The sequence below is a fragment of the Phaseolus vulgaris genome, chromosome 6, assembly GCF_000499845.2.
Source record: "Phaseolus vulgaris cultivar G19833 chromosome 6, P. vulgaris v2.0, whole genome shotgun sequence".
Taxonomy (NCBI): Eukaryota; Viridiplantae; Streptophyta; class Magnoliopsida; order Fabales; family Fabaceae; genus Phaseolus; species Phaseolus vulgaris.
Genome location: NC_023754.2, coordinates 527958 through 554623, shown reverse-complemented (window position 1 = coordinate 554623; position 26666 = coordinate 527958). Strand labels below are relative to the sequence as shown.

General features: G+C 36.3%; 1 protein-coding gene across 1 annotated transcript; it reads left to right on the top strand.

Annotated features, from left to right (window-relative positions):
• Positions 1-575: 575 nt before the first annotated feature.
• On the top strand, positions 576-1807 carry LOC137830915 (protein JAZ13-like). Its single transcript, XM_068638320.1, has 3 exons — positions 576-723; positions 913-1006; positions 1379-1807. Exons 1-3 carry the CDS (start codon positions 656-658, stop codon positions 1568-1570), a joined length of 354 nt encoding a protein of 117 aa, XP_068494421.1. The 5' UTR covers positions 576-655; the 3' UTR covers positions 1571-1807.
• The last annotated feature ends 24859 nt before the right edge of the window (positions 1808-26666 follow it).

The following is a 26666-nucleotide window of genomic DNA, read 5'->3' as shown; positions in this document are numbered from 1 at the left end:
ATAGAGGCTTAGTAGTTAATAATAAGGAGAAAAGTAATATTTGGATAGTTGAGAAGAAAAAATATGTGGAATTATAAAAAGCAGGGGAGCAGAAAAGGTATATGGGGAGTTGAAGATAAGCTCATAGTATTAAGTATCTGAGAGAGAGAGAGTGGGAAAATTAGTGTTTGATTTATGGGGACCGAGCATGATTATCCGAAGAATTAGAATTAGAATTAGATGGAATTGGATCACGTGAAAGAAGAGGAAACAGAAAGAAGACAGAATGCAGTAGGTGTGGTTACGGAAGGAAAGCAAGTTTTCCAATTTGGGAAACTTGGTCTTGAAAGGGGCAAGCAAAGGTAGCTGCCATCAAATAGAAGCCACGTGAAAATACAGAACCAGTTACCGTCACATTAATTGCTTTTCAACACCCACCTACGTAACCATTTAGTGCTACAACGCAACCCTATTATACCTAGGCCATCATGTTTTTTAGCACGTGTAACTCATTTCCCACGTGTCCTTTCATTCATTCATTCATTCATTTCTTTCCCCCCCTCTTTATAACCTCTAATTGTCCCATGCACCAATAACCAAGTTCATATCTTCTTCTTTCTCTTCCCATATCAATCTCCTATATATTCATTTCATTCATTCATTCATTCTTCCTCCCATGAAGAGAAACTGCTATCTGGATCTTCATTTTCGCCCTTCCTCCGCTTCATCATCTCATCATTCAATGTAAGCAACCACTCTTTTCTCTTCTCTTCTCTTCTCTTCTCATAACTCTTCTCTTCTCTTCTCTTCTCAGTTATGGACAAAACTATATACCATCTTTCTTTCTGCTTATCTTTTTCTCACCAAACAAACGGACTTTCCTTCTTCCACTTGTCGTTAGCTTTTTCCCTTTTGCCTGTAAGAACCTTGTAGGAATGAGCTCATGAACATGAACATGAACAAAAAAGTTGTGGCCATTCCACATGCTGCTGCTGCTCGCCACATGCTTGATGTCACAGAACTTCAGGTCAACTTTCATCCTTTTTTCTTTCACAAATTCTAAATATCAACACACCACTTAACTGCATTTTAAACTTTCTTTACTACCTCTTAAATGTGTTCTTTTATTTCTCTCTAAGATTAAAAATTTAATTAAGACATTTCTTGGTATAGGATTGTCAATTTGAAGAGTAATAAAAGTGAAAGGTGTGTAACAATTTTGTGAGAAAGATGAAGAGAGAAAAAGCATGTAATGTTGGTGTTTTGATTTGAAGAGAGAATATCTTGATAAACACAGTTGCATTCACTTTTGACACTTGAAAAAAAAATATTATTTTATTTTAAAAAACAGTTATGAAAAAAAAGTTTATTGGGATTGAATTTGGGTAATTATGTGCAGGCAAGGGTGATAATATGGTTGGCAAGTCAAGAGATGGATGGTAGCAGCAGAGGAGGAGGTTCTGTGACGTCTCTATCGATGCAGTCACAACCGTTGCTAATGCATGCCCCCCAAGGCTTTTCAATCAAGACTTCCCTAAGGAATTTCCTTCACAAGAGAAAGAAAAGGTCCCAAAAGTCACACCCCCATTAGCACCACCAAACCATTTTTTCACATCATTTTTTTTTATGATTCATTTTAGTTACACCCACTCAAAATCAAAATCAAAACAATAATAATATTCATGGGTGTAAGAAGGTGTAAAGTAAATTAAAACTGATGGGAACCAAAAATATCTTTCCTCCATTTGTATCCTTTGAGAGACCAACATCTCAATACAACTTTTCCACTGTCTAATAATAAATGAAAAGGACCGTTGCAGTCTTTTAAGGGAGTGTTTGGTGATGCCAAAGTTTGAATGTTAATGATGCTACTTTATGTTGAACCAAATGAGTGTACTCTTATGAAAAAGATGTTTAGTTTTAATTAATGATTTAAATCTATGAAATGCGTTTACAATTTCAACAATCTTTTTTCTTAATCTAAATGGTATTCCATCAATGTGGTCAACACATGTAGTAAATGAGAAGGGAAGCAATTATTGGCTGAAAAAAATTGCATAAACGAGCAAAAAAATGTGGATGGGTGGCACTGCATTAACCCAAGAGAAGAAAATGGGAAAAAGTGAAGACAAAAGGCATGTGGGAGGAGTTTTAGAATCTGTGCACGAATATGAAAAAATTAATAATCTCTCTATTTGACAATATTAAATGTCTACTCAACAATAGAACAATAATGCGACTAATATGGTCACTAATACCACAACACCGTTGAATCAACTTACATGGACTATATATGAATTCTATTCTTAACACACAAAAACCCATTATGATCTAAAAAATAAAATATTCCATTGTTTGATGAAAATTATATAATTCAGGCGTTCATTTGAGGCCTAAAAATTGAAACCATGAGATCCTCCCTAACGAAAGACGTTCATGAAAAATGTCTGCGTCACAATTTGTTTCAAAGTCTCAAATAAAAAAAATTAAAATATTGAATGCAACCGATTAGGTGTTGGGGAGTTTTTTCGCACGCCAACCATAGAGATTTAGAGCTTGAGAATAGTACTAATATATCAAGTAAACGGATAATAATAATTGTGAAACTATTAATATAGTCATAAAAAATACTGCAATATTAATCCTTTGGATGGTCTTCACTCGACACACGTAGAAATGGTCTTTTGTGCTCTTCATCGTATACACATCAATTAAAGTTAATTGTTTACTTTCTACGTCTCTTACTACTTATTTGAAGCTTCTAGGTTCAGAAACATTTTGTCCCTTTAGAAGTAGTGAAAGTGTAATAGATGACGTCAACATATCCAAATATCTATAAATATCTAAATATCTATGTATCTATGTAGGTTTGATTGTCCATATCTTCCTATTAAGTATAAGTTTATAGTTATACATTCTTAGAATGTTGATTCTCATTGTTTGGGACTATGTGATTTAACACTCCATCTCAATGTGAGTTTTCTCTTTATCTTTAAATTTTTACACATCATATTCATTCAAGTCTCATTGGATATGGTGTCCTCGCTAATAAAACATCTAGTTTTTTCGACCTCCACAATTTGTACCCTTTTCACTCTTTCATCTATTCAATGAAAATACACATCTCCGCCTGTGCTTCCAATTTATCCTTCTTGACAAATGCAAATGCCAAGACACCTAATGTTGTAAAATCGTAAGCAAATATTGCAAAAAACAGAAAAGCAGTTTGTAAACTCACGTTGCTTGGTCCTGGTCTTACGGAAATATGGAGAACATTGCCAAAGAAATATCAAATTCAGTTTTGAAATTGCAACAACAAAGTGAATTCTGTGGAGATGCAAAATATCTTTGATTCCTCTCCCTATATAAAGAGGGGTTCCATTCTCACTTTCACACATAACTTTACGCTTCCTTTCTTCCTCACTTTCTCTCTTCCCCTTCACTCTTTATTCATTTATTTTATTATAATTATATTTCTGGGTTCTATTGGGTATTTACTCTTTTAAGAGTAACTTGCTAGTTCTGATCCTCGGAAATTTCTGGGAAGTTCCTGTTGTATCCTAAGGGACTTGCGCAATACACCGCAGATAAGTCCTTATGGACAGTGATTACTCACGTCTCGGGAAATCAATTTTTTTCGTGTTTTGAAGCATTATTTACTACAATCGTAAGGACTGATGACTGACAAGACGGACAAAAACAACAACTCTACCCCGAAAACGTCAAATGTGATTTTCGCAACACAACCGATCTTTGCGAAACCATTTCCGGATGTCTCAAAAATTGAAGTCTTCACCGGTCAGAATTTTTGACGCTGACAAGAATGCGTATCCACGTTTTTGGATATGTACGAAGTCGTTTTTGCACTTACGACTTCTAAACCAGACTCAAGAACGAATGTAAAACAAGTTGATGATTGGATTCATGCAAATAAGATATGTCGTCACACCCTACTCAATGCGTTATCTAATGATCTATTCGATGTCTACGCTTAAGAAGCAAAAGATATTTGGGATTCCCTTATCCTCAAATATACTGCCAAAGACGTCGTCAGACAAAGGTTCGTGATCGAAAACTACTACCGCTGGGAGATGATCGAAGGAAAAGACATCAAAATCCAGATAAATGAATACCATAAGCTACTTGAAGATATCAAAGCTGAAAGCATAGTCTTGCCTGATGAATTCATGTCCGAACTCTTGATCGAAAAGCTTCCACAATCTTGCACAACCTTGTTGAAGCACAAGCACAAACAAATGTCACTATTAGATCTGATCACCCACATCATCATTGAAGACCCAAACATGAAGGAGTGTGCTGCTGCAAAGGCCAAAACTTTGTCTGCCAAAGCAAACATGGTAGAAAACAAACCAGCTCCGAAAAGGTACGAGAAAAAATCTAATCACAAAAAGAAATATAATAATAAACTCTCTCGTCCCAATGGAACTAACCCCACTTTCAATAAAAAAAGGGTAATTGCTTTGTCTGTGGAAAGGCAGGTCATTATGCACCTCAGTGCAGACATAGGGCCAAAAACGACTATCCTCCTAAGGAAAATCTAGGCGAAGGGGAAGATACAATTGTGACAGTCATTTCACAAGTAAATCTTGTGACAAATGTGAGCAAATGGGTGGTAGACTCTGGACTACCACACACATTTGTGCAAACAAAAATGTGTTTACCTCCTGATAAGTACCTAATTTCAGGAATATTTCATATTAAAATATAGGCACTTATGAGGATTTATTGCTAATTTACATATAAAATAATCCCTAATTTATGAATTTATACCTTTTTACATTTTTATGAGCTTTATTTGAATAAGAACATTTTATTCCCAAATTTGGTGTTAATTGCAGATTTCTAGGGAAGATTGAAGATTTGGAATAAAGGAGAATAATTTGAGCTAAAAAGATAAAGCCGGAAGGTTCCAGAATGGAAAAAGATGCAAAGAAAGATTGGGCATTTTTTTATGTTTTATCATTTAGCCCATTAGCGCGACACAGGAAGCAACCTAACCCTATAAAACTAGGATAAATAGAGGGCTAGAGGCTCAACCCTAGTGTGCCAAATTGAGAGGAAAACACCATAGAGTGAATTGTAACCAATTGGAAGAATGGAAGGTGCTAGAATTATGTGTAGCTAATTCTACCCTTTGGGATTGAGAGTAATTTGCTCAAACTCTTATGTATTGAGGTGATATCTTATATATTAATATTCAGTTCTTGATTGATTATTGGTATTGTTGTTTTACTTTTAACTTTCCGTGACAAATTGAGAATCTTAAATCTGACCGAGAGGTATTTTTAGGGTTTGGACCTAAACATCAATACTTAGCATATTTGAGTGCTAGGGATAGATTTAAAATGTTAATTTCCATTAACGTCTGAGTGTGATTCTAAGTTGTTTTTATAAATATGCGAGGGATCGATATTTAGGAAACATTCTTAAGGATTTTATATGCGAGAGATCAATATAAATGAATTTTCTACGGGCATCAATTTCAATCAAAGAACTCAATATTAACATGCTAATCAAAATACATGAGAGTGGGAGAGATGAAACCTAATCCCTATTTTTCCAAAAGCAACTAATTCTTTGTTTGCTTTCTTATTGATCAGTGCCAACACAATCACTTCTAAACTCTTTTTGCTGTTATATTGTTATATTTAGCGAATATTGTACTTGATAATTTATTGTTCCTTGTGAGATTGATATCCGTTCTTAGGGACAATTATTACTTCTGACAAACGCGGTGAACTTGCCATAAAAAGTCATCACCTCCTACACAAGTGTAGGGATGGAGAAGAACAAGTTTATCTCGATGACTCCAAGACAACTCATGTCCTAGGAAAATGAAAGGTTCTTTTGAAGCTCACATTTGGTAAAACTCTGGCTTTGAGTGATGTGCTACATGTGCCATCAATTAGAGTTAATTTGATCTCTGTGGCATTGCTAGGCAAAGTTGGGGTTAAAGTGTCATTTGAATCTGATAAGATTCTTATGACAAAAAACAATATTTTTGTGGGGAAGGGATATTGTGATCAAGGTCTTTTTGTATTGAACATTTATGAAGTTATGAATGAATTTGAATCTTCTGCTTATATTATTGATTCGTATGATATATGGAATGCTAGATTAGGACATGTGAATTACTCGTATGTTATGAAATTGCAACGACTAGGATTAACCAACATGTATGACAAACAAAATAGTAAATGTGATGTATGCGTAGAATCTAAAATAACGAAGAAAACATGTCACTCTATAGAACGTCAAACTGAACTTCTTGATTTAATTCATACCGACCTTGCTGATTTAAAACAAACCATGTCTAGAGGTGGTAAAAATTATTTTGTAACTTTTATAGATGATTTTTCTAGAGGTGGTAAAAATTATTTTGTGCTCTTCATCATATACACATCATTCAAAGTTAATTGTTTATTTTCTACGTCTCTTACTACTTATCTGAAGCTTCTAGACTCATAACATTTTGTCTCTTTAGATATAGTCAAAGTGTAACAGATGACATCAACATATCTAAATCTTTGTGTAGGTTTGATTGTCCTCATCTTCCTATCACGTATAAGTTTATAGTTATACCTTCTTGAGTAAGAAGTAGAATATTGATTCTCATTGTTTGGGACTATCTGATTCAACACTCCACCTCAATGTGAGTTTTCTCCTTATTTTTCTTTAAATATTTACACATCATATTCATTCAAGTCTCATTGGATATGGTGCCCCTACTAATAAAACATCTAGCTTTTTCGACCTCCACAATTTGTACATTTCACTCTTTTATCTATTCAATGAAAATACACACCTTTGCTCGTGCTTCCAATTTATCCTTCTTGACAAATGCAAATGCCAAGACACTTAACACCCTTAAATGATCATAATATGTTGGTTTTCTACTCCATTCCTCCATGGGAGCCTTAAAATTTAAAGCAAATGATGGACTCTTTTTTATAAAATAAATTGCAATGTTCACAACTTCATCAAGAAGGACTTAGACAAACCAGCTCCTAGTAGCATACACCAAAATGGTTATGTTCTTCCTTTCAACAATACCCTTTTGTTAAGATTTACAAGTGATTGTCTTATGTCTCCTTATACCTTCCTTTATGTAAAACTCATTAAAATGCTCTGATACAAACTCCAATTCATTATCAATTCTAATCACTTTAAATTGGGTTTCCTATTGATTATTGTAGTGGTAGGTTAGATTCTAACCTACCTTTAGACAAGTCTTATTGCTCAAGATTAGTTATAAAAATTAAGATATTGTTACCAATAAATAAGTTGGAAAATATTAGTCTCGCATAATATAGATAAATTTTATCACAATCAGTCTAGAATAAATACATAATCTAGAAGAATTTAGTTGAATAATATAATAAATCCTAATATGAGTAATTAGGGTCAAATAATTATTATTTAAGAAAATAAACGATAATATGAACTAGGGATGTAAAACTTAATTTTTGCCTTTTGCAAAAGAATTATAAGGTCAAAAAGGTACTTGACTATTGATAGGACTGATAAAATTAGAAAAAGGATAACACATTCAATGTTCTAGCAAACAAGGTCATCATATCTCTTTGCTAGAACATTTGATGCTCACCATGAGTCTAATGAAACTTTTCCTATTACTTCGTTTACAAGCAAAAACCTAAAAAGTATAATATCATGAGATGATAGAACTGTGTAATTTCATTTTCTATTCCTCTATGTTACTACCTGAATAGGTGTTGATATATCATATTTCAATTAAAATTTATTATAATAATTGTATTACTAAATTAGTATTCTTTTATAAGCTAGATCATAGTTCTACTATTCTTTTTTATTCATAACATTTATTCTACATGTTTTATATTTTTACAAATTATGGTACGTTTAACCTCTCTCTATATATATGATCGTATTTATTTATCCATTGTGATTGTCTTTCTTTAATTTCTTTTACAAGTATAGTCTTAGTCTTACTTATTAAATGTAATTGAAGAAGTTTCAACCATATCAAGTGGTGCTAACGTCATTGAGTGTATTTCTATTATTATTTTAATTAACATTCCAATAAAAAAATTGTCATGTCAAGAGTTTTATTCTTAATTTTTTTTTCTCTTAATTATTTATGTTTGTTTTCTTGAAATAATAATTAATTTTTTTAAGACATTAATTAAAAAATATAATTGAAAAAGAATAAAATAAATATATTCCCACTAGAAAAACATGTTATCTACGACCAATTCGTACATAAGATAAAAATTTTATTGGTAATCACACATTATCGACTGACAAAATTTCGATAACAATATTACTAACGAAATTATCGATATAATTATTCGTCAGTAATTATTAATTATTATTATTATTATTATTAATATTTTAAAACTATTGTTTATTAATAAAAACTTAATATTATTATTCATAATTATTATTACAATATACTATTACATAATATTAAAGCTATTAAACATAACATTAGCATTTTGGTGCAAATGGAACTTCAATCTAGGATCATTGAGTAGACGAGGATGTAACCACCACTATATCAAAGTAATCTAGTGATCATATTTTAATTTTTATTATTCTTATTATGTTATTAATAATAATATTGGTAATAATTATAATAATAATAAAAATATTAATAATATTATTTTATTACTGATAATCTATACTTATAAAGAAAAAACTCTCGGGTGTACATATTTTGTTTCTATTTTATTTTTATATTAATATTTATTTTATTAAATTATTTTGAGTTTTTAGTATTTTTGTTAAATGTGGAGCAGATTTTATGACTTAGAGTTGATATGATTCCAATAGCACAATATGAATGATTCTTGACATTCTTAGGAATCAACTTGAGTTGGACATGAGGTAGGCACTTTTTCATAGAATTGAATCAAGGTTCTAAGTTCAAGAACTCACCAAGACTAGTACCAAAAGCCAAACTCATATGGAAGTTCCATGTATTGTCAAATTGAACCGAACAAAAAGAGTGAAAAGGCAAAGACACCGAACAAGCAAGCTAGAAAAAGAAGAAAAAGCAAAGATGAACGGTAGAAAATGAAAAGGAACCGAAGCAAAACAGTAAAGGAATAGAAATGCCGAACTGAAAAAGCAAAGAAACAAGCTAAGACATGAACATAACAAGAGAAGGAAGGAAGGAGAAGAGAAAGCTCATGAAGATGGAGGAATGGTTGGATGATCACGCCACTTAGAGGATGGAGACTCCAAGATGAGTGTGCAAGCCGCCACTTGAGGTAACCAAAGAACTCTCAAGATAAGCCTAAGTGAGGAAGGCACAAAGCTCTCCAATTCTCTCTCAAAATTTGAGTATAGTTTCTCTAATTCAAAATTCAAATCTGAAAAATACAAAGGCAGCACCTTAATTTATAGCCTAGAGGTGCTGAAATGCAAAGCTAATTAAATTCAAAATTCCCCCCAAATACATGAAAGTGGTGTCAAGCATGAGGAAGGTGTGACTTCCTCTCTCACTTTGGCACCTCCCTATTACTTCTACACCTATCTACTAAACGCACACCCCCCCTAAGACTCCTAAACTAAAGACCTAAAGATGCTTTAACAAAAGAGGTTTCTTATGTTTCCCTCTAAGCACCTTCAAACAAAGAAATTACAAAAAGAGAAAACAAACGTCCATTAGCTCCTAAAGCTTTGAACATGCTTCTTGTAAGCCTTTGAGATGGGCGTTGAACTCCATGAGCGTCCTCCATTTGAGCCTCAACCTCTTCTTGCTCTTGATGATTGGCCTCCATGTCCACTTGAGCTTGATCTCCATCATACTCCCCGAGTTGGAGAGAATTCGACCACGAATTCTGGAGACCTACAGAAAAAGGAGTTAGATCACTGATATTAAAAGTATGACTACCTAAGAACGTATCAGGCATATCTAACTCATAAGCGTTGTCATTAATCCTCTTTAGGACTTGGAAAGGTCCATCCCCACGAGGCATTAGTTTGGACTTCCTTTGAGTAGGAAAACGATCCTTCCTCAAATGAAGCCAAACCCAATCACCTTCCTCAAACAACAATGCTTTTCTCCTTTTATTGGCAAGTTCAGCATACTTGCCAACCTTCTTCTCAATTTTCTTCTTGATGTCTTTATGCAAAGTTTTCACAAAAGAAGCCTTTTCATCCCCATCTTTGCACAAGACATCTCCAAGATCCAAGAATGGGAATAAGAAGAAGATCAAGAGGTGTTAAGGGGTTAAACCCATAGACAACCTCAAAAGGAGAACGGGAGGTGGTAGAATTTACTACACGGTTATATGCAAACTCAACATGGGGTAGTAAATTCTCCCACACTCTAGGATTCCCCGAAATGAAACATCTCAATAGTTGTCCCAAAGTTCTATTCACCACCTCGGTTTGACCATCAGTTTGTGGGTGGCAAGTGGTAGAAAATAAAAGTTTAGTTCCAAGCTTGCCCCACAAGGTCTTCCAAAAGTGACTTAAGAACTTGGGATCTCTATCGGACACTATAGATCTAGGGATCCCATGCAAGCGAACCACTTCTTGAAAGAAGAGGTTTGCAATATGACATGCATCATCCACTTTGTGGCAAGGAATAAAGTGAGCCATCTTTGAAAAACGATCCACTACCACAAAAATGGAGTCCTTTCCCTTTGATGTCTTGGGTAATCCTAAGATGAAATCCATAGATATGTCAACCCAAGGCATTGAAAGGATAGGGAGAGGAGTATATAAACCATGGGTGATGTGATTCCACTAGCCATATAGAAAATGATTCTTGACATTCTTAGGAATCACCTTGAGCTGGACATTATTGAGGCACTTTTCTTAGAGTTGGATCATTGTTCTAAGACAAGAACTCACCAAAAACTAGTACCAAATCCCAAACTCACTTGGATGTTCCACATATTGTCAAATTGAACCAAAAGAGATGGAGGAAAGGCAAAAACAGTAATTAACAAAACAAAACAGTAAGGTACCGAATCAAATTGCTGGAATTGAAGAAGAAAAGATGAAGAACAGCCAAGAACACAAATGAACCATAGCTACACAATAACAAGCTGAAATTGCCGAACCAAAACAACTAGGAAACAAGCTAAGACAAGGAAATTAACAAGAGAAGAAAGGAAGGAGAAGAGAATGCTCATGAAGATGGAAGAAAGGTTGAATGATCACGCCACTAGAAGTATGGATGCTCCTAGATGAGTGTGCAAGCCGCCACTTGAGGAAACCATGATCCTTCAAGATAAGACTAGAGAAGAAGGCTCAAAAGCTCTCCAATGCTCACTCCAATTTTGAGTATAGTTTCTTTAGATCAATTCAAATCTGAAAAATACAAGGAGAGCACCTCTATTTATAGCCTAAGGTGCTGAAAATCAAAGCTAAGAGAATTCAAAATTCCCTCCTAAACTTATTCAAAACCGGCGCCTAAACCTATGCATGAGGAAGGTGTGACCTCTTCCTTCACTTTGGCACCTCCTATTCTACTCCTACACCTATCTACTAATACACCCCCCCCCCTCCTAAAGCTCCTAACTAAAGCCTAAAAGATGCTATAACAAAAGAGGTTTCTAATGTTTCCCTCTAAGCACCTTCAACTAAAGAAATTACAAAAAGAGAAAATAAATGTCCCCTAGCTCCTAAAGCTTTGAACATGCTTCTTGTAATCCTTTGAGGTGAGCTTTGACCTCCATGGGCGTCCTCCATTTGTGCCTCTACCTCTTCTTGATCTTGTTGATTGGCCTCCATGTCCTCTTGAGCTTGATCTCCATCATACTCCCCGAGTTGGAGAGAATTCGACCACGAATTTTGGAGACCTACAGAAAAAGGAGTTAGATCGCTGACATTAAAAGTATGACTACCTAAGAATGTATCAGGCATATCTAACTCATAAGCATTGTCATTAATCCTCTTGAGGACTTGGAAAGGTCCATCCCCACGAGGCATTAGTTTGGACTTCCTTTGAGTAGGAAAACGATCCTTCCTCAAGTGAAGCCAAACCCAATCGCCCTCATCAAACAACAATGCTTTTCTCCTTTTATTGGCAAGTTCAGCATACTTGCCAACCTTCTTCTCAATTCTCTTCTTGATGTCTTTATGCAAAGTTTTCACAAAAGAAGCCTTTTCATCACCATCTTTGCACAAGACATCTCCAAGAAGGGGAATAGGAAGAAGATCAAGAGGTGTTAGGGGATTAAACCCATAGACCACCTCAAAAGGAGAATGTGAGGTGGTAGAATTTACTACATGATTATATGCAAACTCAACATGGGGTAGTAAATTCTCCCACACTCTAGGATTCCCCGAAATAAAACATCTCAATAGTTGTCCTAAAGTTCTATTTACCACCTCGGTTTGACCATCAGTTTGTGGGTGGCAAGTGGTAGAAAATAAAAGCTTAGTCCCAAGCTTGCCCCACAAGGTCTTCCAAAAGTGACTCAAGAATTTAGGATCTCTATCGGACACTATAGACCTAGGAATCCCATGTAAGCGAACCACTTCTTGGAAGAAGAGGTTTGCAATGTGGCATGCATCATCCACTTTGTGGCAAGGAATAAAGTGAGCCATCTTTGAAAAACGATCCACTACCACAAAAATGGAGTCCTTTCCCTTTGATGTCTTGGGTAAGCCTAAGATGAAATCCATAGATATATCTACCCAAGGCATTGAAGGGATAGGAAGAGAAGTATATAGACCATGGGGATGCATTTTAGACTTAGCTTTTCGGCAAGCTATGCATTTATAACACAAACTATGAACATGTTTATGCATATGTGGCCAAAAGAAATGTTCATGCAACACATCCAAAGTTTTAGCAACCCCAAAATGTCCCATTAAACCCCCCTCATGAGCTTCTCTAACAAGAGATAATCTAATAGAGCATTGAGGAACACAAAGACGTTTTCCTTTAAAAAGAAAGCCATCTTGAATAAAAAAATCTTTGTGTCCTCCCTTAAGACACTCTTGATAGATGAGAGAAAAATCAAGGTCATCATGATAAAGTTCCTTAATGTGATCAAAACCAAGATATTGAGAGGTTAAAAGATTTAGCAAGGTGTATCTTCTAGAAAGAGCATCCGCCACAATATTTATTTTGCCTTGCTTGTGTTTGATCACATAAGGAAATTGCTCAAGGAATTCCACCCACATAGCATGCCTCTTGTTAAGTTTGTCTTGGCTTTTCAAATATTTAAGAGATTCATGATCACTATGTATCACAAACTCTTTGGGAAAAAGATAGTGTTGCCAAGTAAACAAAGCCCTAACAAGTGCATATAATTCCTTATCATAGGTGGAATAATTGAGATGACTTCCCTTCAATTTCTCACTAAAATAGGCTATGGGGTGGCCCTCTTGAAGGAGAACAACCCCAATACCTATGCTTGAAGCATCACACTCAATCTCAAATGTCTTAGTGAAATTAGGAAGGGCCAAGATGGGAGCATTAGTCAATTTTTCTTTCAAAGTGTCAAAAGCATTTTGTTGTGCTTCTCCCCAATGAAAGACCACATCCTTTTTCACTATGTCATTGAGTGGTGCGGCAATGGTACCAAAGTTTGGGACAAATCTTCTATAGAAAGAAGCAAGTCCATGAAAACTTCGGACCTCATTCAAAGATTTCGGTGTAGGCCAATTTTGAATGGCCACCACCTTTGTTTTGTCCACATGGACCCCTTTACAACTCACAACAAACCCTAGGAATTCTATATGATCAAGAGCAAACATACATTTAGCAAGGTTAGCATACAAATGTTCCTTCCTAAGGGTTTCTAAAACTTGCCTAACATGCAACCTATGGTCATTCAAAGATAAGCTATAAATGAGAATGATCAAAGTAAACAACAACAAACTTATCAATGAAAGGTCTAAGAACATGATGCATGAGGCGCATGAAAGTACTTGGTGCATTAGTTAGGCCAAAAGACATGACTAACCACTCATATAAACCAAAGTTGGTCTTAAAAGCCGTCTTCCATTCATCACCTGGTTTGATACGGATTTGATTGTAGTTGCTTTTAAGATCAATCTTTGAAAAGATTTTTGAACCATGTAATTCATCCAACAAATCATCTAGTCTAGGTATGGGATGCCTATACTTAATTGTTATGTTATTGATGGCCCTACAATCCGAACACATTCGCCATGTGCCATCCTTTTTTGGCACTAAGATGATAGGCATAGCACAAGGACTCATGCTATCTTGCACCCACCCTTTCTCAATCAAAGCCTCAACTTGTTAGCGAATTTCCTTGGTTTCACTTGGATTGGTCCTATATGCTGGACGATTTGGTAAAGAAGAGCCCGGTATCAAATCAATTTGGTGTTCAATCCCTCGCAAAGGTGGAAGTCCATTTGGAGGATCTTGAAACACATCTTGGAACTCTTCTACCAAATTTTCCAAGCAATGAGGACTATCAACAAGTGATTCTACTCTAAGAGTTCTAGGGATGGCTAAGAAAAGAGGATGATGAGCCACTATTTCCCTTTCAATGTCACGCCTAGACACAAAGAGTGTAGGCTTAGAACTCTTATCTTTTTTATCTTTTTCACTCTCCCTCTTTTTCTTCATGATAACTTGGTCCTCATGGACTTCTCTTGGAGAGAGAGATTTTAAAGTAACCTTGTGACCATGGAATTCAAAAGATAGTTTGTTGGTAAAGCCATCATGTAAAACTTTTCTATCAAATTGCCAAGGCTTTCCCAAAAGAACATGAGTGGCTTCCATGGGCACAACATCACATAATAGCTCATCTTTGTATTTTCCAATGGAGAAATGGATGAGGACTTGTTTATTAACAATTATTTCTCCTACTTCACTAAGCCATTGTAATTTGTAGGGCTTTGTATGAGAGATAGTAGGCAATCCAAGCTTATCTACTACTCTTGTACTAGCCACATTTGCACAACTACCCCCATCCACTATCAAGGAACAAATGTTGTTTTGAATAAGACATCTTGTATGGAAAATATTTTCCCTTTGACTTTCATCAAAAGGTTGTGAAACTTGTCCAAGAAGTCTTCTCACAACTAACAAGTCCCCTTCAAGTGGACATTCGCTCTCTTCCTCACTAGATGCATGAGAATGCAATGAATGCTTAGGAGAATCCGAATCATGCTCACTAACTACAATGCCCTCATGCATGTACATACTTCGTTTGGAAGGACAATTTGCAGCTATATGACCATAACCCATACATTTAAAGCATTTAGTATTGGATGTTCTAGTGGGAGACTTAGGTCTAGAAGTAGATGGCTTAGTTTCCTTGGGTTTGAAAGAAGAATCTTTGGAAGGATGTTTAGAAAAAGAAGTTTTGTTTCTCCAAGACTTGGAGTAGTATCCATCATTGGAAGCATTTTTGAAAGAGTTTTTCTTAGCAAGTTGGGCTTCCACCTTCATTGCAAGATGAACTAAAGAGCCCAATGATGAATACTCTTGTAACTCAACAATGCTTGAATATCCTTCCTAAGACCACTCACAAACCTAGCAATCATAGCTTCCTCACTTTCTTCTAATTCAATTTTAAGCACAAGCGTCTCAAGCTCCTTATAATATTCATCCACATTTAGCGTGCCTTGTTGAAACCGTTGGAGTCTTAACATGAGGTCTTTCCTAAAATGTGGGGGCACAAACCTAGCGCGCATATGATCCTTTAAAGAGTTCCAAGAGTCCACGGGAGGACCCTTGTGATAGATAATGTCCTTTACAATTCCATGCCACCATTTCATGGCATAATCACTAAACTCTAGGGTGGCTAGCTTAAGCTTATGCTCATCTTGGATCTCATGGATCTCAAATATTTGTTCACACTTAGCCTCCCAATCTAAATATACATTAGGATCACTAGAGCCATTAAAACAAGGTAGCTTGACCGAAGGAAGCCTTGACTTTGCATCATGATAGAAGCCATTGCCGTAGTGAGTTCTTTCCCCTTGGTGATGATGTCTTTGTCCATGGACTTGGGGTGGAGGTCTCCTTCTCCTATGCTCATCTTCACGGCCAAAATCATTTGAAGAAGCTCTTGTGGAAGGTCTATGATGCTCATCATGAATTGAAGGAGATGGTCTAGCTTGTTGCACCTCCATCTTTTGCAATTTCTCCTCCAACCGTCTAATGGTTCTTTGAGCTTCATGTAATTCACCAAGGATTGAAGCTTTGGATGGAGAATTCTGCTTGTATGATGCATCACTTGAAAATCCAGCCATTTTGGAAATAAAAAACAGCAAACACACAAAAACAGCAAACAAGTTAAGCAACAAAAATTAGCAAAAACAGTGAGTGTGGCCAGCAAGAATGCCGAAGTGAAATGAGGCAGAAAAAGAGGTCACTCTCAAAGAAATAATGTCCTTGCACCAATCTGATCTTGAGGCCTTGGAATCCTCAAATGAAAGATGTCAAAGCAAGCACACCAATCTCAAAAGCAACCACCACAAAACCAATGAAACAATAAAGACAAACAAGAAAAGGTATAAGCAAGGAAAGGTAATTGCAAAAGGAAAACTATATGTAAGACAAACTCAAAGAGTAAGAATGAAAGACAATCAAGAAAATAAAGAACTCAATGAGAAAAGTAGGCACACAAAAGAATACTTAAGGAAAAGCACTAGAGTAGATGAAGAAAACAAAAAATTTAGCTACTGGAATTTTTTTTTTTAATGCAAACTGTGCTTGATATTCACTGATTTAACTGGAATGATGTAGAGCGAACTGGATTATGAAATTTAAACCACATAAACCTCAAGATGTTAAATCAATAATGACACTGGAATCACTCAAAAACAGTAAGCCAATTAATTGAGATAAATTTTTCAAAATCGCTGCCAGATTACCGTATTCTTTTCGGCAGAATTGTACACTTTTTTTATTTTATTTATCATTTTTTGTGTACTTTGAATTTTTGAATGATTCTTTTTTCTACTCTTTTCTAACACTTTTAATATCACAAATCCAGAATTTCAGAATTTTCCAGTGAGTAAATCAATTGCAATAAGGAAAAACAGTAAGCACTTTTTTTTCAGAAACAGAGGAATCCTAATAGGAATAAAAAACAGAATTATGAACTAGCAAAGACATAATGGAAAATGATGTATTGGAACTTGTATAGGTCTAGAATACAAGTATGAACTCAATTCTAAAAAGAAAATGCACAAAGGATCAACATCAATTCAGAAAATTATATGGCACTAAAGCAAGAAACAATCAAAAACAATAAAAGTACTACTAGAAGTAATGACAATTATGGAATAACATGACTAAGACAAAACTTGACATGATTACAAAATTAAAAGACATATGACAAAAAGTAACAACAAGTGAAAGGAAGCTTAAGGTAAACTCTAGGAAGGAGAATGCCATTCCAAAAGAGCAACCATACTCATATGAATAATGAGTGCCATAAACCTTTTCACAAGCACTTGGTGTAACAAAAGAAAAACAGCAAGAAAAACTCAATTAATACCTAAAACAGAAACTTAAATTGCAAGAAAATTAAAGAGCTATTGAAATTAAAGGGCACACAACTCAACAATTAAACAAGAAGAACCTAAGACTCATGATACCACATGATGTGATTCCACTAGCCATATAGAGAATTATTCTTGACATTCTTAGGAATCACCTTGAGCTGGACATTATTGAGGCACTTTTCTTAGAGTTGGATCATTGTTCTAAGACAAGAACTCACCAAAAAATAGTACCAAATCCCAAACTCACTTGGATGTTCCACATATGGTCAAATTGAACCAAAAGAGATGGAGGAAAGGCAAAAACACTAATTAACAAAACAAAACAGTAAGGTACCGAATCAAATTGCTGGAATTGAAGAAGAAAAGATGAAGAACAGCCAAGAACACAAATGAACCATAGCTACACAATAACAAGCTGAAATTGCCGAACCAAAACAACTAGGAAACAAGCTAAGACAAGGAAATTAACAAGAGAAGAAAGGAAGGAGAAGAGAATGCTCATGAAGATGGAAGAAAGGTTGAATGATCACGCCACTAGAAGTATGGATGCTCCTAGATGAGTGTGCAAGCCGCCACTTGAGGAAACCATGATCCTTCAAGATAAGACTAGAGAAGAAGGCTCAAAAGCTCTCCAATGCTCACTCCAATTTTAAGTATAGTTTCTTTAGATCAATTCAAATCTGAAAAATACAAGGAGAGCACCTCTATTTATAGCCTAAGGTGCTGAAAATCAAAGCTAAGAGAATTCAAAATTCCCTCCTAAACTTATTCAAAACCGGCGCCTAAACCTATGCATGAGGAAGGTGTGACCTCTTCCTTCACTTTGGCACCTCCTATTCTACTCCTACACCTATCTACTAATACACCCCCCCCCCCCTCCTAAAGCTCCTAACTAAAGCCTAAAAGATGCTATAACAAAAGAGGTTTCTAATGTTTCCCTCTAAGCACCTTCAACTAAAGAAATTACAAAAAGAGAAAATAAATGTCCCCTAGCTCCTAAATCTTTGAACATGCTTCTTGTAATCCTTTGAGGTGGGCTTTGACCTCCATGGGCGTCCTCCATTTGTGCCTCTACCTCTTCTTGATCTTGTTGATTGGTCTCCATGTCCTCTTGAGCTTGATCTCCATCAATGGGGATGCATCTTAGATTTAGCTTTGCGACAAGCTATGCATTTATCACACAAACTATGAACATGTTTATGCATATGAGGCCAAAAGAAATGTTCATGCAACACATCCAAAGTTTTAGCAACCCCAAAGTGACCCATTAGCCCCCCCTCATGGGCTTCTCTAACAAGAGATAATCTAATAGAGCTTTAAGGGACACAAAGACGTTTTCCTTTAAAAAGAAAGCCATCTTGTATAAAAAAATCTTTGTGTCCTCCCTTAAGACACTCTTGATAGATGAGAGAAAAATCAAGGTCATCATGATAAAGTTCCTTAAAGTGATCAAAGCCAAGATATTGAGAACTTAAAAGATATAGCAAAGTATATCTTCTAGAAAGTGCATCCGCCACAATGTTTACTTTGCCTTGCTTATGTTTGATCACATAAGGAAATTGCTCAATGAATTCCACCCACTTAGCATGCCTCTTGTTAAGCTTGTTTTGGCTTTTCAAATACTTAAGAGATTCATGATCACTATGCATCACAAACTCTTTGGGAAAAAGATAGTGTTGCCAAGTAAACAAAGCCCTAACAAGTGCATATAATTCTTTATCATAAGTGGAATAATTGAGATGACTTCCCTTCAATTTCTCACTAAAATAAGCTATGGGGTGACCCTCTTGAAGGAGAACAACCCCAATGCCTATACTTGAAGCATCACACTCAATGTCAAATGTTTTAGTGAAATTAGGAAGGGCTAAGATGGAAGCATTAGTCAATTTTTCTTTCAAAGTTTCAAAAGGTTTTTGTTGTGCTTCTCCCCATTGAAAAACCACATCCTTTTTCACTATATCATTGAGAGGTGCAGCAATGGTACCAAAGTTTGGTACAAATCTTCTATAGAAAGAAGCAAGTCCATGGAAACTTCGGACTTCATTCAAAGTTTTTGGTGTAGGCCAATTTTGAATGGCCATCACCTTTGTTTTGTCCACATGGACCCCTTTGCTACTCACAACAAACCCTAGGAATTCTATATGATCAAGAGCAAACATACATTTAGCAAGATTAGCATACAAATGTTCCTTCCTAAGGGTTTCTAAAACTTGCCTAACATGCAACCTATGGTCATTCAAAGATAAGCTATAGATGAGAATATCATCAAAGTAAACAACAACAAACTTACCAATGAAAGGTCTAAGAACATGATGCATGAGGCGTATGAAGGTACTTGGTGCATTAGTTAAACCAAAGGGCATAACTAACCACTCATACAAACCAAAGTTGGTCTTAAAAGCCGTCTTCCATTCATCACCCGGTTTAATACGGATTTGATTGTAGCCGCTTTTAAGATCAATCTTTGAAAAGATTTTTGAACCATTCAATTCATCCAACAAATCATCAAGCCTAGGTATGGGATGCCTATACTTAATTGTAATGTTATTGATGGCCCTACAATCCGAACACATTCGCCATGTGCCATCTTTTTTAGGCACTAAGATGATAGGCATAGCACAAGGACTCACGCTATCTTGAACCCGCCCTTTCTCAATCAAAGCCTCAACTTGTTGGCGAATTTCCTTGGTTTCACTTGGATTGGTCCTATAGGCTGGACGATTTGGTAAGGAAGAGCCCGGTATCAAATCAATATGGTGCTCAATCCCTCTCAAAGGTGGAAGTCGTTTTGGAGGATCTTGAAACACATCTTGAAACTCTTCTACCAAATTTTCCAAACAATGAGGACTATCAACAAGTGGTTCTAGCTTAAGAGTGTTAGGGATGGCTAAGAAAAGAGGATGGTGAGCCACTATTTCCCTTTGAAGCTCATGCCTAGACACAAGAAGTGTAGGCTTAGAACTCTTATCTTTTTTATCTTTTTCACTCTCCCTCTTTTTTTTCATGATGATTTGGTCCTCATGGACTTCTCTAGGAGAGAGAGATTTTAAAGTAACCTTGTGACCATGGAAATCAAAAGAAAGTTTGTTGGAAAAGCCATCATGAAAAACTTTTCTATCAAATTGCCAAGGCCTTCCCAAAAGAACATGTGTAGCTTCCATGGGCACAACATCACGTAATACCTCATCTTTGTATTTTCCAATAGAGAAATGGATGAGGACTTGTTTATTCACAACAATTTCTCCTACTTCACTAAGCCATTGCAATTTGTAGGGCTTTGTATGAGAGATAGTAGGCAATCCAAGTTTATCTACTACTCTTGTACTAGCCACATTAGCACAACTACCCCCATCCACTATCAAAGAACAAATGTTATTTTGAATAAGACATCTTGTATGGAAAATATTTTCCCTTTGACTTTCATCAAAAGGTTGTGAAACTTGTCCAAGAAGTCTTCTCACAACTAACAAATCTCCTTCAAGAGGACTCTCACTCTCATTCTCACTAGACGCCCTAGAAGGTGAAGAATGCCTAGGTGAATCCGAGTCATGCTCACTCATAACAATGCCATTATGCACAAACATATTCCTTTTAGAAGGACAATTAGCCGCAATGTGACCATAACCCATACACTTAAAGCATTTCTTACTAGACGATTTAATTGGGGATTTAAGCCTAGAAGTAGATGGCTTAGGTTCCTTGGGTTTGAAAGAAGAATCTTTAGAAGGAAATTTTGAAAAAGACTTTTTGTTCCTCCAAGAATTGTTGTAGTAACCATCATTGGGAAAATTTTTGAAAGAATTTTTCTTAGCAAGTTGGGCTTCCACCTTCATTGCAAGATGAACTAAAGAACCCAATGATGAATACTCTTGTAACTGAACAACATCTTGAATATCCTTCCTTAGACCACTCACAAACCTAGCAATCATAGCTTCCTCACTCTCTTCTAATTCAACTTTAAGCAAAAGTGTTTCTAACTCTTTGTAATATTCATCCACATTTAGCGTGCCTTGTTGAAACCGTTGGAGTCTCAACATGAGGTCTTTCCTAAAATGTGGGGGCACAAACCTAGCACGCATTTGATCCTTTAAAGAGTTCCAAGAGTCCACGGGAGGACCCTTGTGATAGATAATGTCCTTTACAATACCATGCCACCATTTCATGGCATAATCACTAAACTCTAAGGTGGCTAGCTTAAGCTTGTGCTCATCTTGGATCTCAAATATTTGTTCACACTTAGCCTCCCAATCTAAATACAAATTAGAATCACTAGAGCCATTAAAACAAGGAAGCTTGACCGAAGGTAGCCTAGCCTTTGCATCTTGGTAGTGTCCAACTCCACGGTGATGTCTCTCCCCTTGATTGAGATGTCTATGTCCATGGAATTGAGGTGGAGTTTGCCTTCTCCTATGGTCCTCCTCACGGCCAAAGTCATTTGAAGAACCTCTTGAAGAAGGTCTATGTGAATGATGCCCACCATTGATAGAGTGAGATGGCCTAGCTTGTTGCACCTCCATCTTTTGCAATTTTTCTTCCAAACGCCTAATAGTGCGTTGAGCTTCATGCAATTCACCAAGGACTGAAGCTTTGGAAGGAGAGTGTTGCTTGTAAGATTCACCACTTGAATAGCCAGCCATTTGCAAATGAAAACAGCAAACACATAAACAGCAAACAAGTTAAGAAACAAAGTTAGCAAAAAAATGTATTTGGCAACCAAATTGCCGAAGTGAATTTGGCCAGAAAAAGAAGTCACTCTCAAAGAAATAATATCCCTGCACCAATCTGATCTTGAGGCCTTAGGAATCCTCAAATGAAAGATGTCAAAGCAAGGCACACCAATCTCAAAGCCAACCACAACAAAACCAATGAAGCAATAAAGACAATAAAAAAAAGGTATAAGCAAGGAAAGGCTATAACAAAAGGAATACTAGATGTATGACAAAGTCAAAGAGTAATGAATAAAAGACAAGCAATAAAATAAGGAACTCAATGAAAAAGTAGGCACACTAAAGAATACTTAAAGAAAAGCACTAGAGTAGATGAAGAAAACAAAAACAGAGCTACTGGAAAATATTTTTATGCAAATTGTGCTTGATGTTCACTGATTTAACTGGAACGATATAAAGCGAACTGGATTATGAAATTTTAACCACAGAAACTTCAAGATCTTAGCTCAAAAATGACACTGGAATCACTCAAAAACAGTAAGCCAATTAATTGAGATAAATTTTTCAAAATCGCTGCCAGATTACCGTATTTTTTTCGGCAGAATTGTACACTTTTTGTATTTTATTTATCATTTTTTGTGTACTTTGAATTTTTGAGTACTTCTTTTTTTACTCTTTTATAACACTTTGAAGAACACAAATCCAGAATTTCAGAATTTTCCAGTGAGTAAATCAATTGCAATAAGGAAAAACAGTAAGCACATTTTCAGAAAACAGAGAAATCCTAATAGGAATGAAAAACAGAATTAAGAACTAGCAAAAGACATAAAGGAAAATGATGTATAGGAACTTGTATAGGTCTAAAATACAAGTATGAACTCAATTCTAAAATAGAAAATGCACAAAGGATCAAATATCAAACTCAGAAAAATTATGACACCAAAGCAAGAAACAAAAAAATTCAATAAAAGTACTACAAGAAGTGATGACAATTATGGAAAAACATGACTATGACAAAACTTGTATGGATTCAAAAAGGAAAATACTCAAACATATGATAGGCACAATTAAGAAAACAGCAAGAAAAATCAAAAGTAAGCCTAAGTGAGGAAGGCACAAAGCTCTCTAATTCTCTCTCAAAATTTGAGTATAGTTTCTCTAATTCAAAATTCAAATCTGAAAAATACAAAGGCAGCACCTTAATTTATAGCCTAGAGGTGCTGAAATGCAAAGCTAATTAAATTCAAAATTCCCCCCAAATACATGAAAGTGGCGCCAAGCATGAGGAAGGTGTGACTTCCTCTCTCACTTTGGCACCTCCCTATTACTTCTACACCTATCTACTAAACGCACACCCCCCTAAGACTCCTAAACTAAAGACCTAAAGATGCTTTAACAAAAGAGGTTTCTTATGTTTCCCTCTAAGCACCTTCAAACAAAGAAATTACAAAAAGAGAAAACAAACGTCCATTAGCTTCTAAAGCTTTGAACATGCTTCTTGTAAGCCTTTGAGGTGGGCATTGAACTCCATGAGCGTCCTCCATTTGAGCCTCAACCTCTTCTTGCTCTTGATGATTGGCCTCCATGTCCACTTGAGCTTGATCTCCATCAAGAGTAGTTTTAGGAATGATAGTGTAATTTTAAAAAAATTGTTTTCTTATACTTTTTGTATGTCTTTTTATTTTATGACATAGAGCACTTTTAAGAATAATACAACAATTTTAAGAATGATAGCGTAATTTTTTTTAAAAAAAAAAACTGTTTTCTAGTGTTTTTAGAGCTACAATATACCACTACTCTATCACAAAAAATGGTTTTCTTTTCGCCAAGTGCAAGTGCAAATTCACTTCCTGTTCTTTTTCTTTCATAGTAGAAGTATTTTTCTCAATTTTGTTTCTTGCTATTTTTGTCTTTGTTGAATTTGAAAGTGGTGCTGAGTGTGAAGTCAGGACCAATTGAATTAGGCTGACTAGACACCATGTTTTAGTAAGTGGGTTTAATTATTGTGTCTAATCTATAATATCTATTTAAGAGATCTTTATGCTTGTAATAAAATTGTAACAAACAGAATGAAAACCTAATTACTTATCCGTAGACGTAGATTGCAGATTGGCGACCGAACCACGCTAAATCCTGTGTTGTTTATTTTCTGCAGTTGATTTGTGATTGTATGTGTTGTTTCCGCGTGCGTTTTTCCGATCAAGTGGCATCAGAGCTTGGTTCATTTACACACTAGAGATTCGATCAACAAAAATTAATCGACGAGACGTGAAAATTGCGGTTGCAACGGCGTCCCAAAGATAAGGTTTCGCAGGGGCGGTAGTGACGTCCCAAAGTTAGGGTTGTGTGTGCGTTTTGCAGGTGTGCTAGTCTGAGACGGCACGTAGTGCAGTGCGATGGCGGTGACCAGCGACGGTGGTGGTGCGGAGCACGTCAGTGCGGTGCGGAGCACGAACAATGACGGTGCGCGTCCTGGCAGTTGCGGTCTCAGAGCGCCAGTGCAGTGGGGACATCGACCAGGTCTGTTGGTGAGTGATTTTGGGTGGTGCAATTTTTGTGTTCTTGATTTAAAAAAAAAAGATTGCCAAGATCTGAAATTAGTTGTACCGAGATCTCGACTAGTCGTTTGAGATGGCAGAAGACGGGAAGTTTCGAATTGAAAAATTCGATGGTACATATTTTAGTTGGTGGAAAATGAAAATTGAGGATTTGCTAGTTCAGTTACTAAGCACAACAATAAAATGAATTCGATTTTAACCAGACTTATGTCAGTGGGCATTAAGTTCGATGATGAAGTTCAAGCTTTACTACTGATATCGTCATTACCTGACAGTTGATCCGAAACGGTTACAGCAGTTACCAGTTTAGTGGAACCCGATGGATTCACCTTTGAGAAGATTCGTGATCTCGTTCTTGGCGAGGACGTCAAAAGAAGGAGTTATGGGGAATTATCTAGTGAATCGCTAAATTTCATCAGAGGTAAGAGAAATATCAGAGGTAGTAGGAGCAAGATCAGAAGAAAGAGTCAGTCAAAGACATAGGATTGCTCAAGTGTAACATGTTGTAACTGCAAAGAGGTGGGACATTTCAAGAATCAATGCCCAAATGATAAACAAGTCAACATTGCAGAAGACTCCGCAGACGAGGACCTCTTAGTTTGTTGCACGGATAGCAGTGTGGATTTCTGGGTCATGGATTCTGGTGCTTCATTTCATGTTACCCACGACAGCAATGAAGCATTGTAGAATATAGTTATTAGAGACTTTGGAAAGGTAAGACTAGCAGACAACAAAACTCTTGATGTTACGGGCATGAGTGACATAGTGTTGAAGACGCCAGTCGATTTCTAGACTTTGAAGGATGTCAGAGTTGTTCCAAGCTTAACAAAACGTTTGATTTCTGTTAGGCAGTTGGACGAACATGGACATGATGTGAAGTTCGGAAATCAATAGTGGAAGGTCGTCAAGGGAAATCTTGTCATGGCCCACGGAAGAAAGAGAGGTTCGCTGTATATGGTCGAACTACTGTCTGAGGGAGTGACCGTCCCAGTTCAGAAGATAAATAAAGTCCGGTTCACAGAATCTCGTGGGCAGAAGAGGGTTGTATTTACAAGAGAGAAACCCATAGCCACAGGTCAGATTCAGGATGAACGAGCATGGAAAGATTCAGGTAGACGAGTCAGAGGTACTTATAGTGAGAGCATGGGTTGTGCTTCAGATGAGGTTCCTAGACGACAGTGGGTTAGGAAAACCAGTATTCCAGCTGTTGAAACGTCTCTAGAAAATTTCTCTTTGAGTATGGAGTATGTTTGTTCACAGGCTATTCCAGGAGTCGGCAGTTCGTGTAAGTGGAAGCCGGTAGGAATAGAGGACGGGTCAGTGGCAGTTTTAGTCATGGCGAACGTGTTGAAACTCAGGGGAGTTTCAACGAAGTCTTCAAGATGATTAAGAAGGTTGGTGGCAACTAGAGGTGGAACATTGAGTTCCGTTGACAGATTACAGAAGTACATGTACATAGTTGAAGCGCAGGTGAACGTTGTTTCGTGGCTTCAAGTGGGAGATTGTTGAGTGTGAAGCCATGACCAATTAGGCTAGACTGACTAGACACCATGTTTTAATGAGTGGGCTTAATTATTGTGTCCCCTTTATAATCTCTATTTAAGATATCTTTGTGCTTGTAATAAAATTGTAACAAACAGAATGAAAACCTAATTAGTTGTCTGTGGACATAGGTTGCAAATTGGCTACCGAACCACGTTAAATCATGTGTTGTTTATTTTCTGCAGTTGATTCGTGATTGTGTGTGTTGCTTCCGCGTGCGTTTTTCTCATCAAGTTGTTTTTGTAGTTTTGTGTGCTCTCTTTGTGATATTCACCATGTTCACGCGTCGATTGGTGTTTAGTGTAGTGCCACTTCCTATGACAATGTATGTGCCTATTTGGCCCCAAAATCTAACTTCATTTTATTCATCTTCTCTGTTCAGAACACACTTTTTACGCACACATCCCATGAATTTAATTTCATACCTGTAAGAATCCAATAACTAATTTAC

What these genes read in the sequence shown, in the direction of transcription:
- LOC137830915 (XM_068638320.1), top strand. Translation starts at nt 656, where the DNA reads ATGAAGAGAAACTGCTATCTGGATCTTCATTTTCGCCCTTCCTCCGCT. An exon ending in TCATCATCTCATCATTCAAT is followed by an intron (nt 724 to 912) that starts GTAAGCAACCAC and finishes AGAACCTTGTAG; the next exon opens with GAATGAGCTCATGAACATGA. An exon ending in TTGATGTCACAGAACTTCAG is followed by an intron (nt 1,007 to 1,378) that starts GTCAACTTTCAT and finishes AATTATGTGCAG; the next exon opens with GCAAGGGTGATAATATGGTT.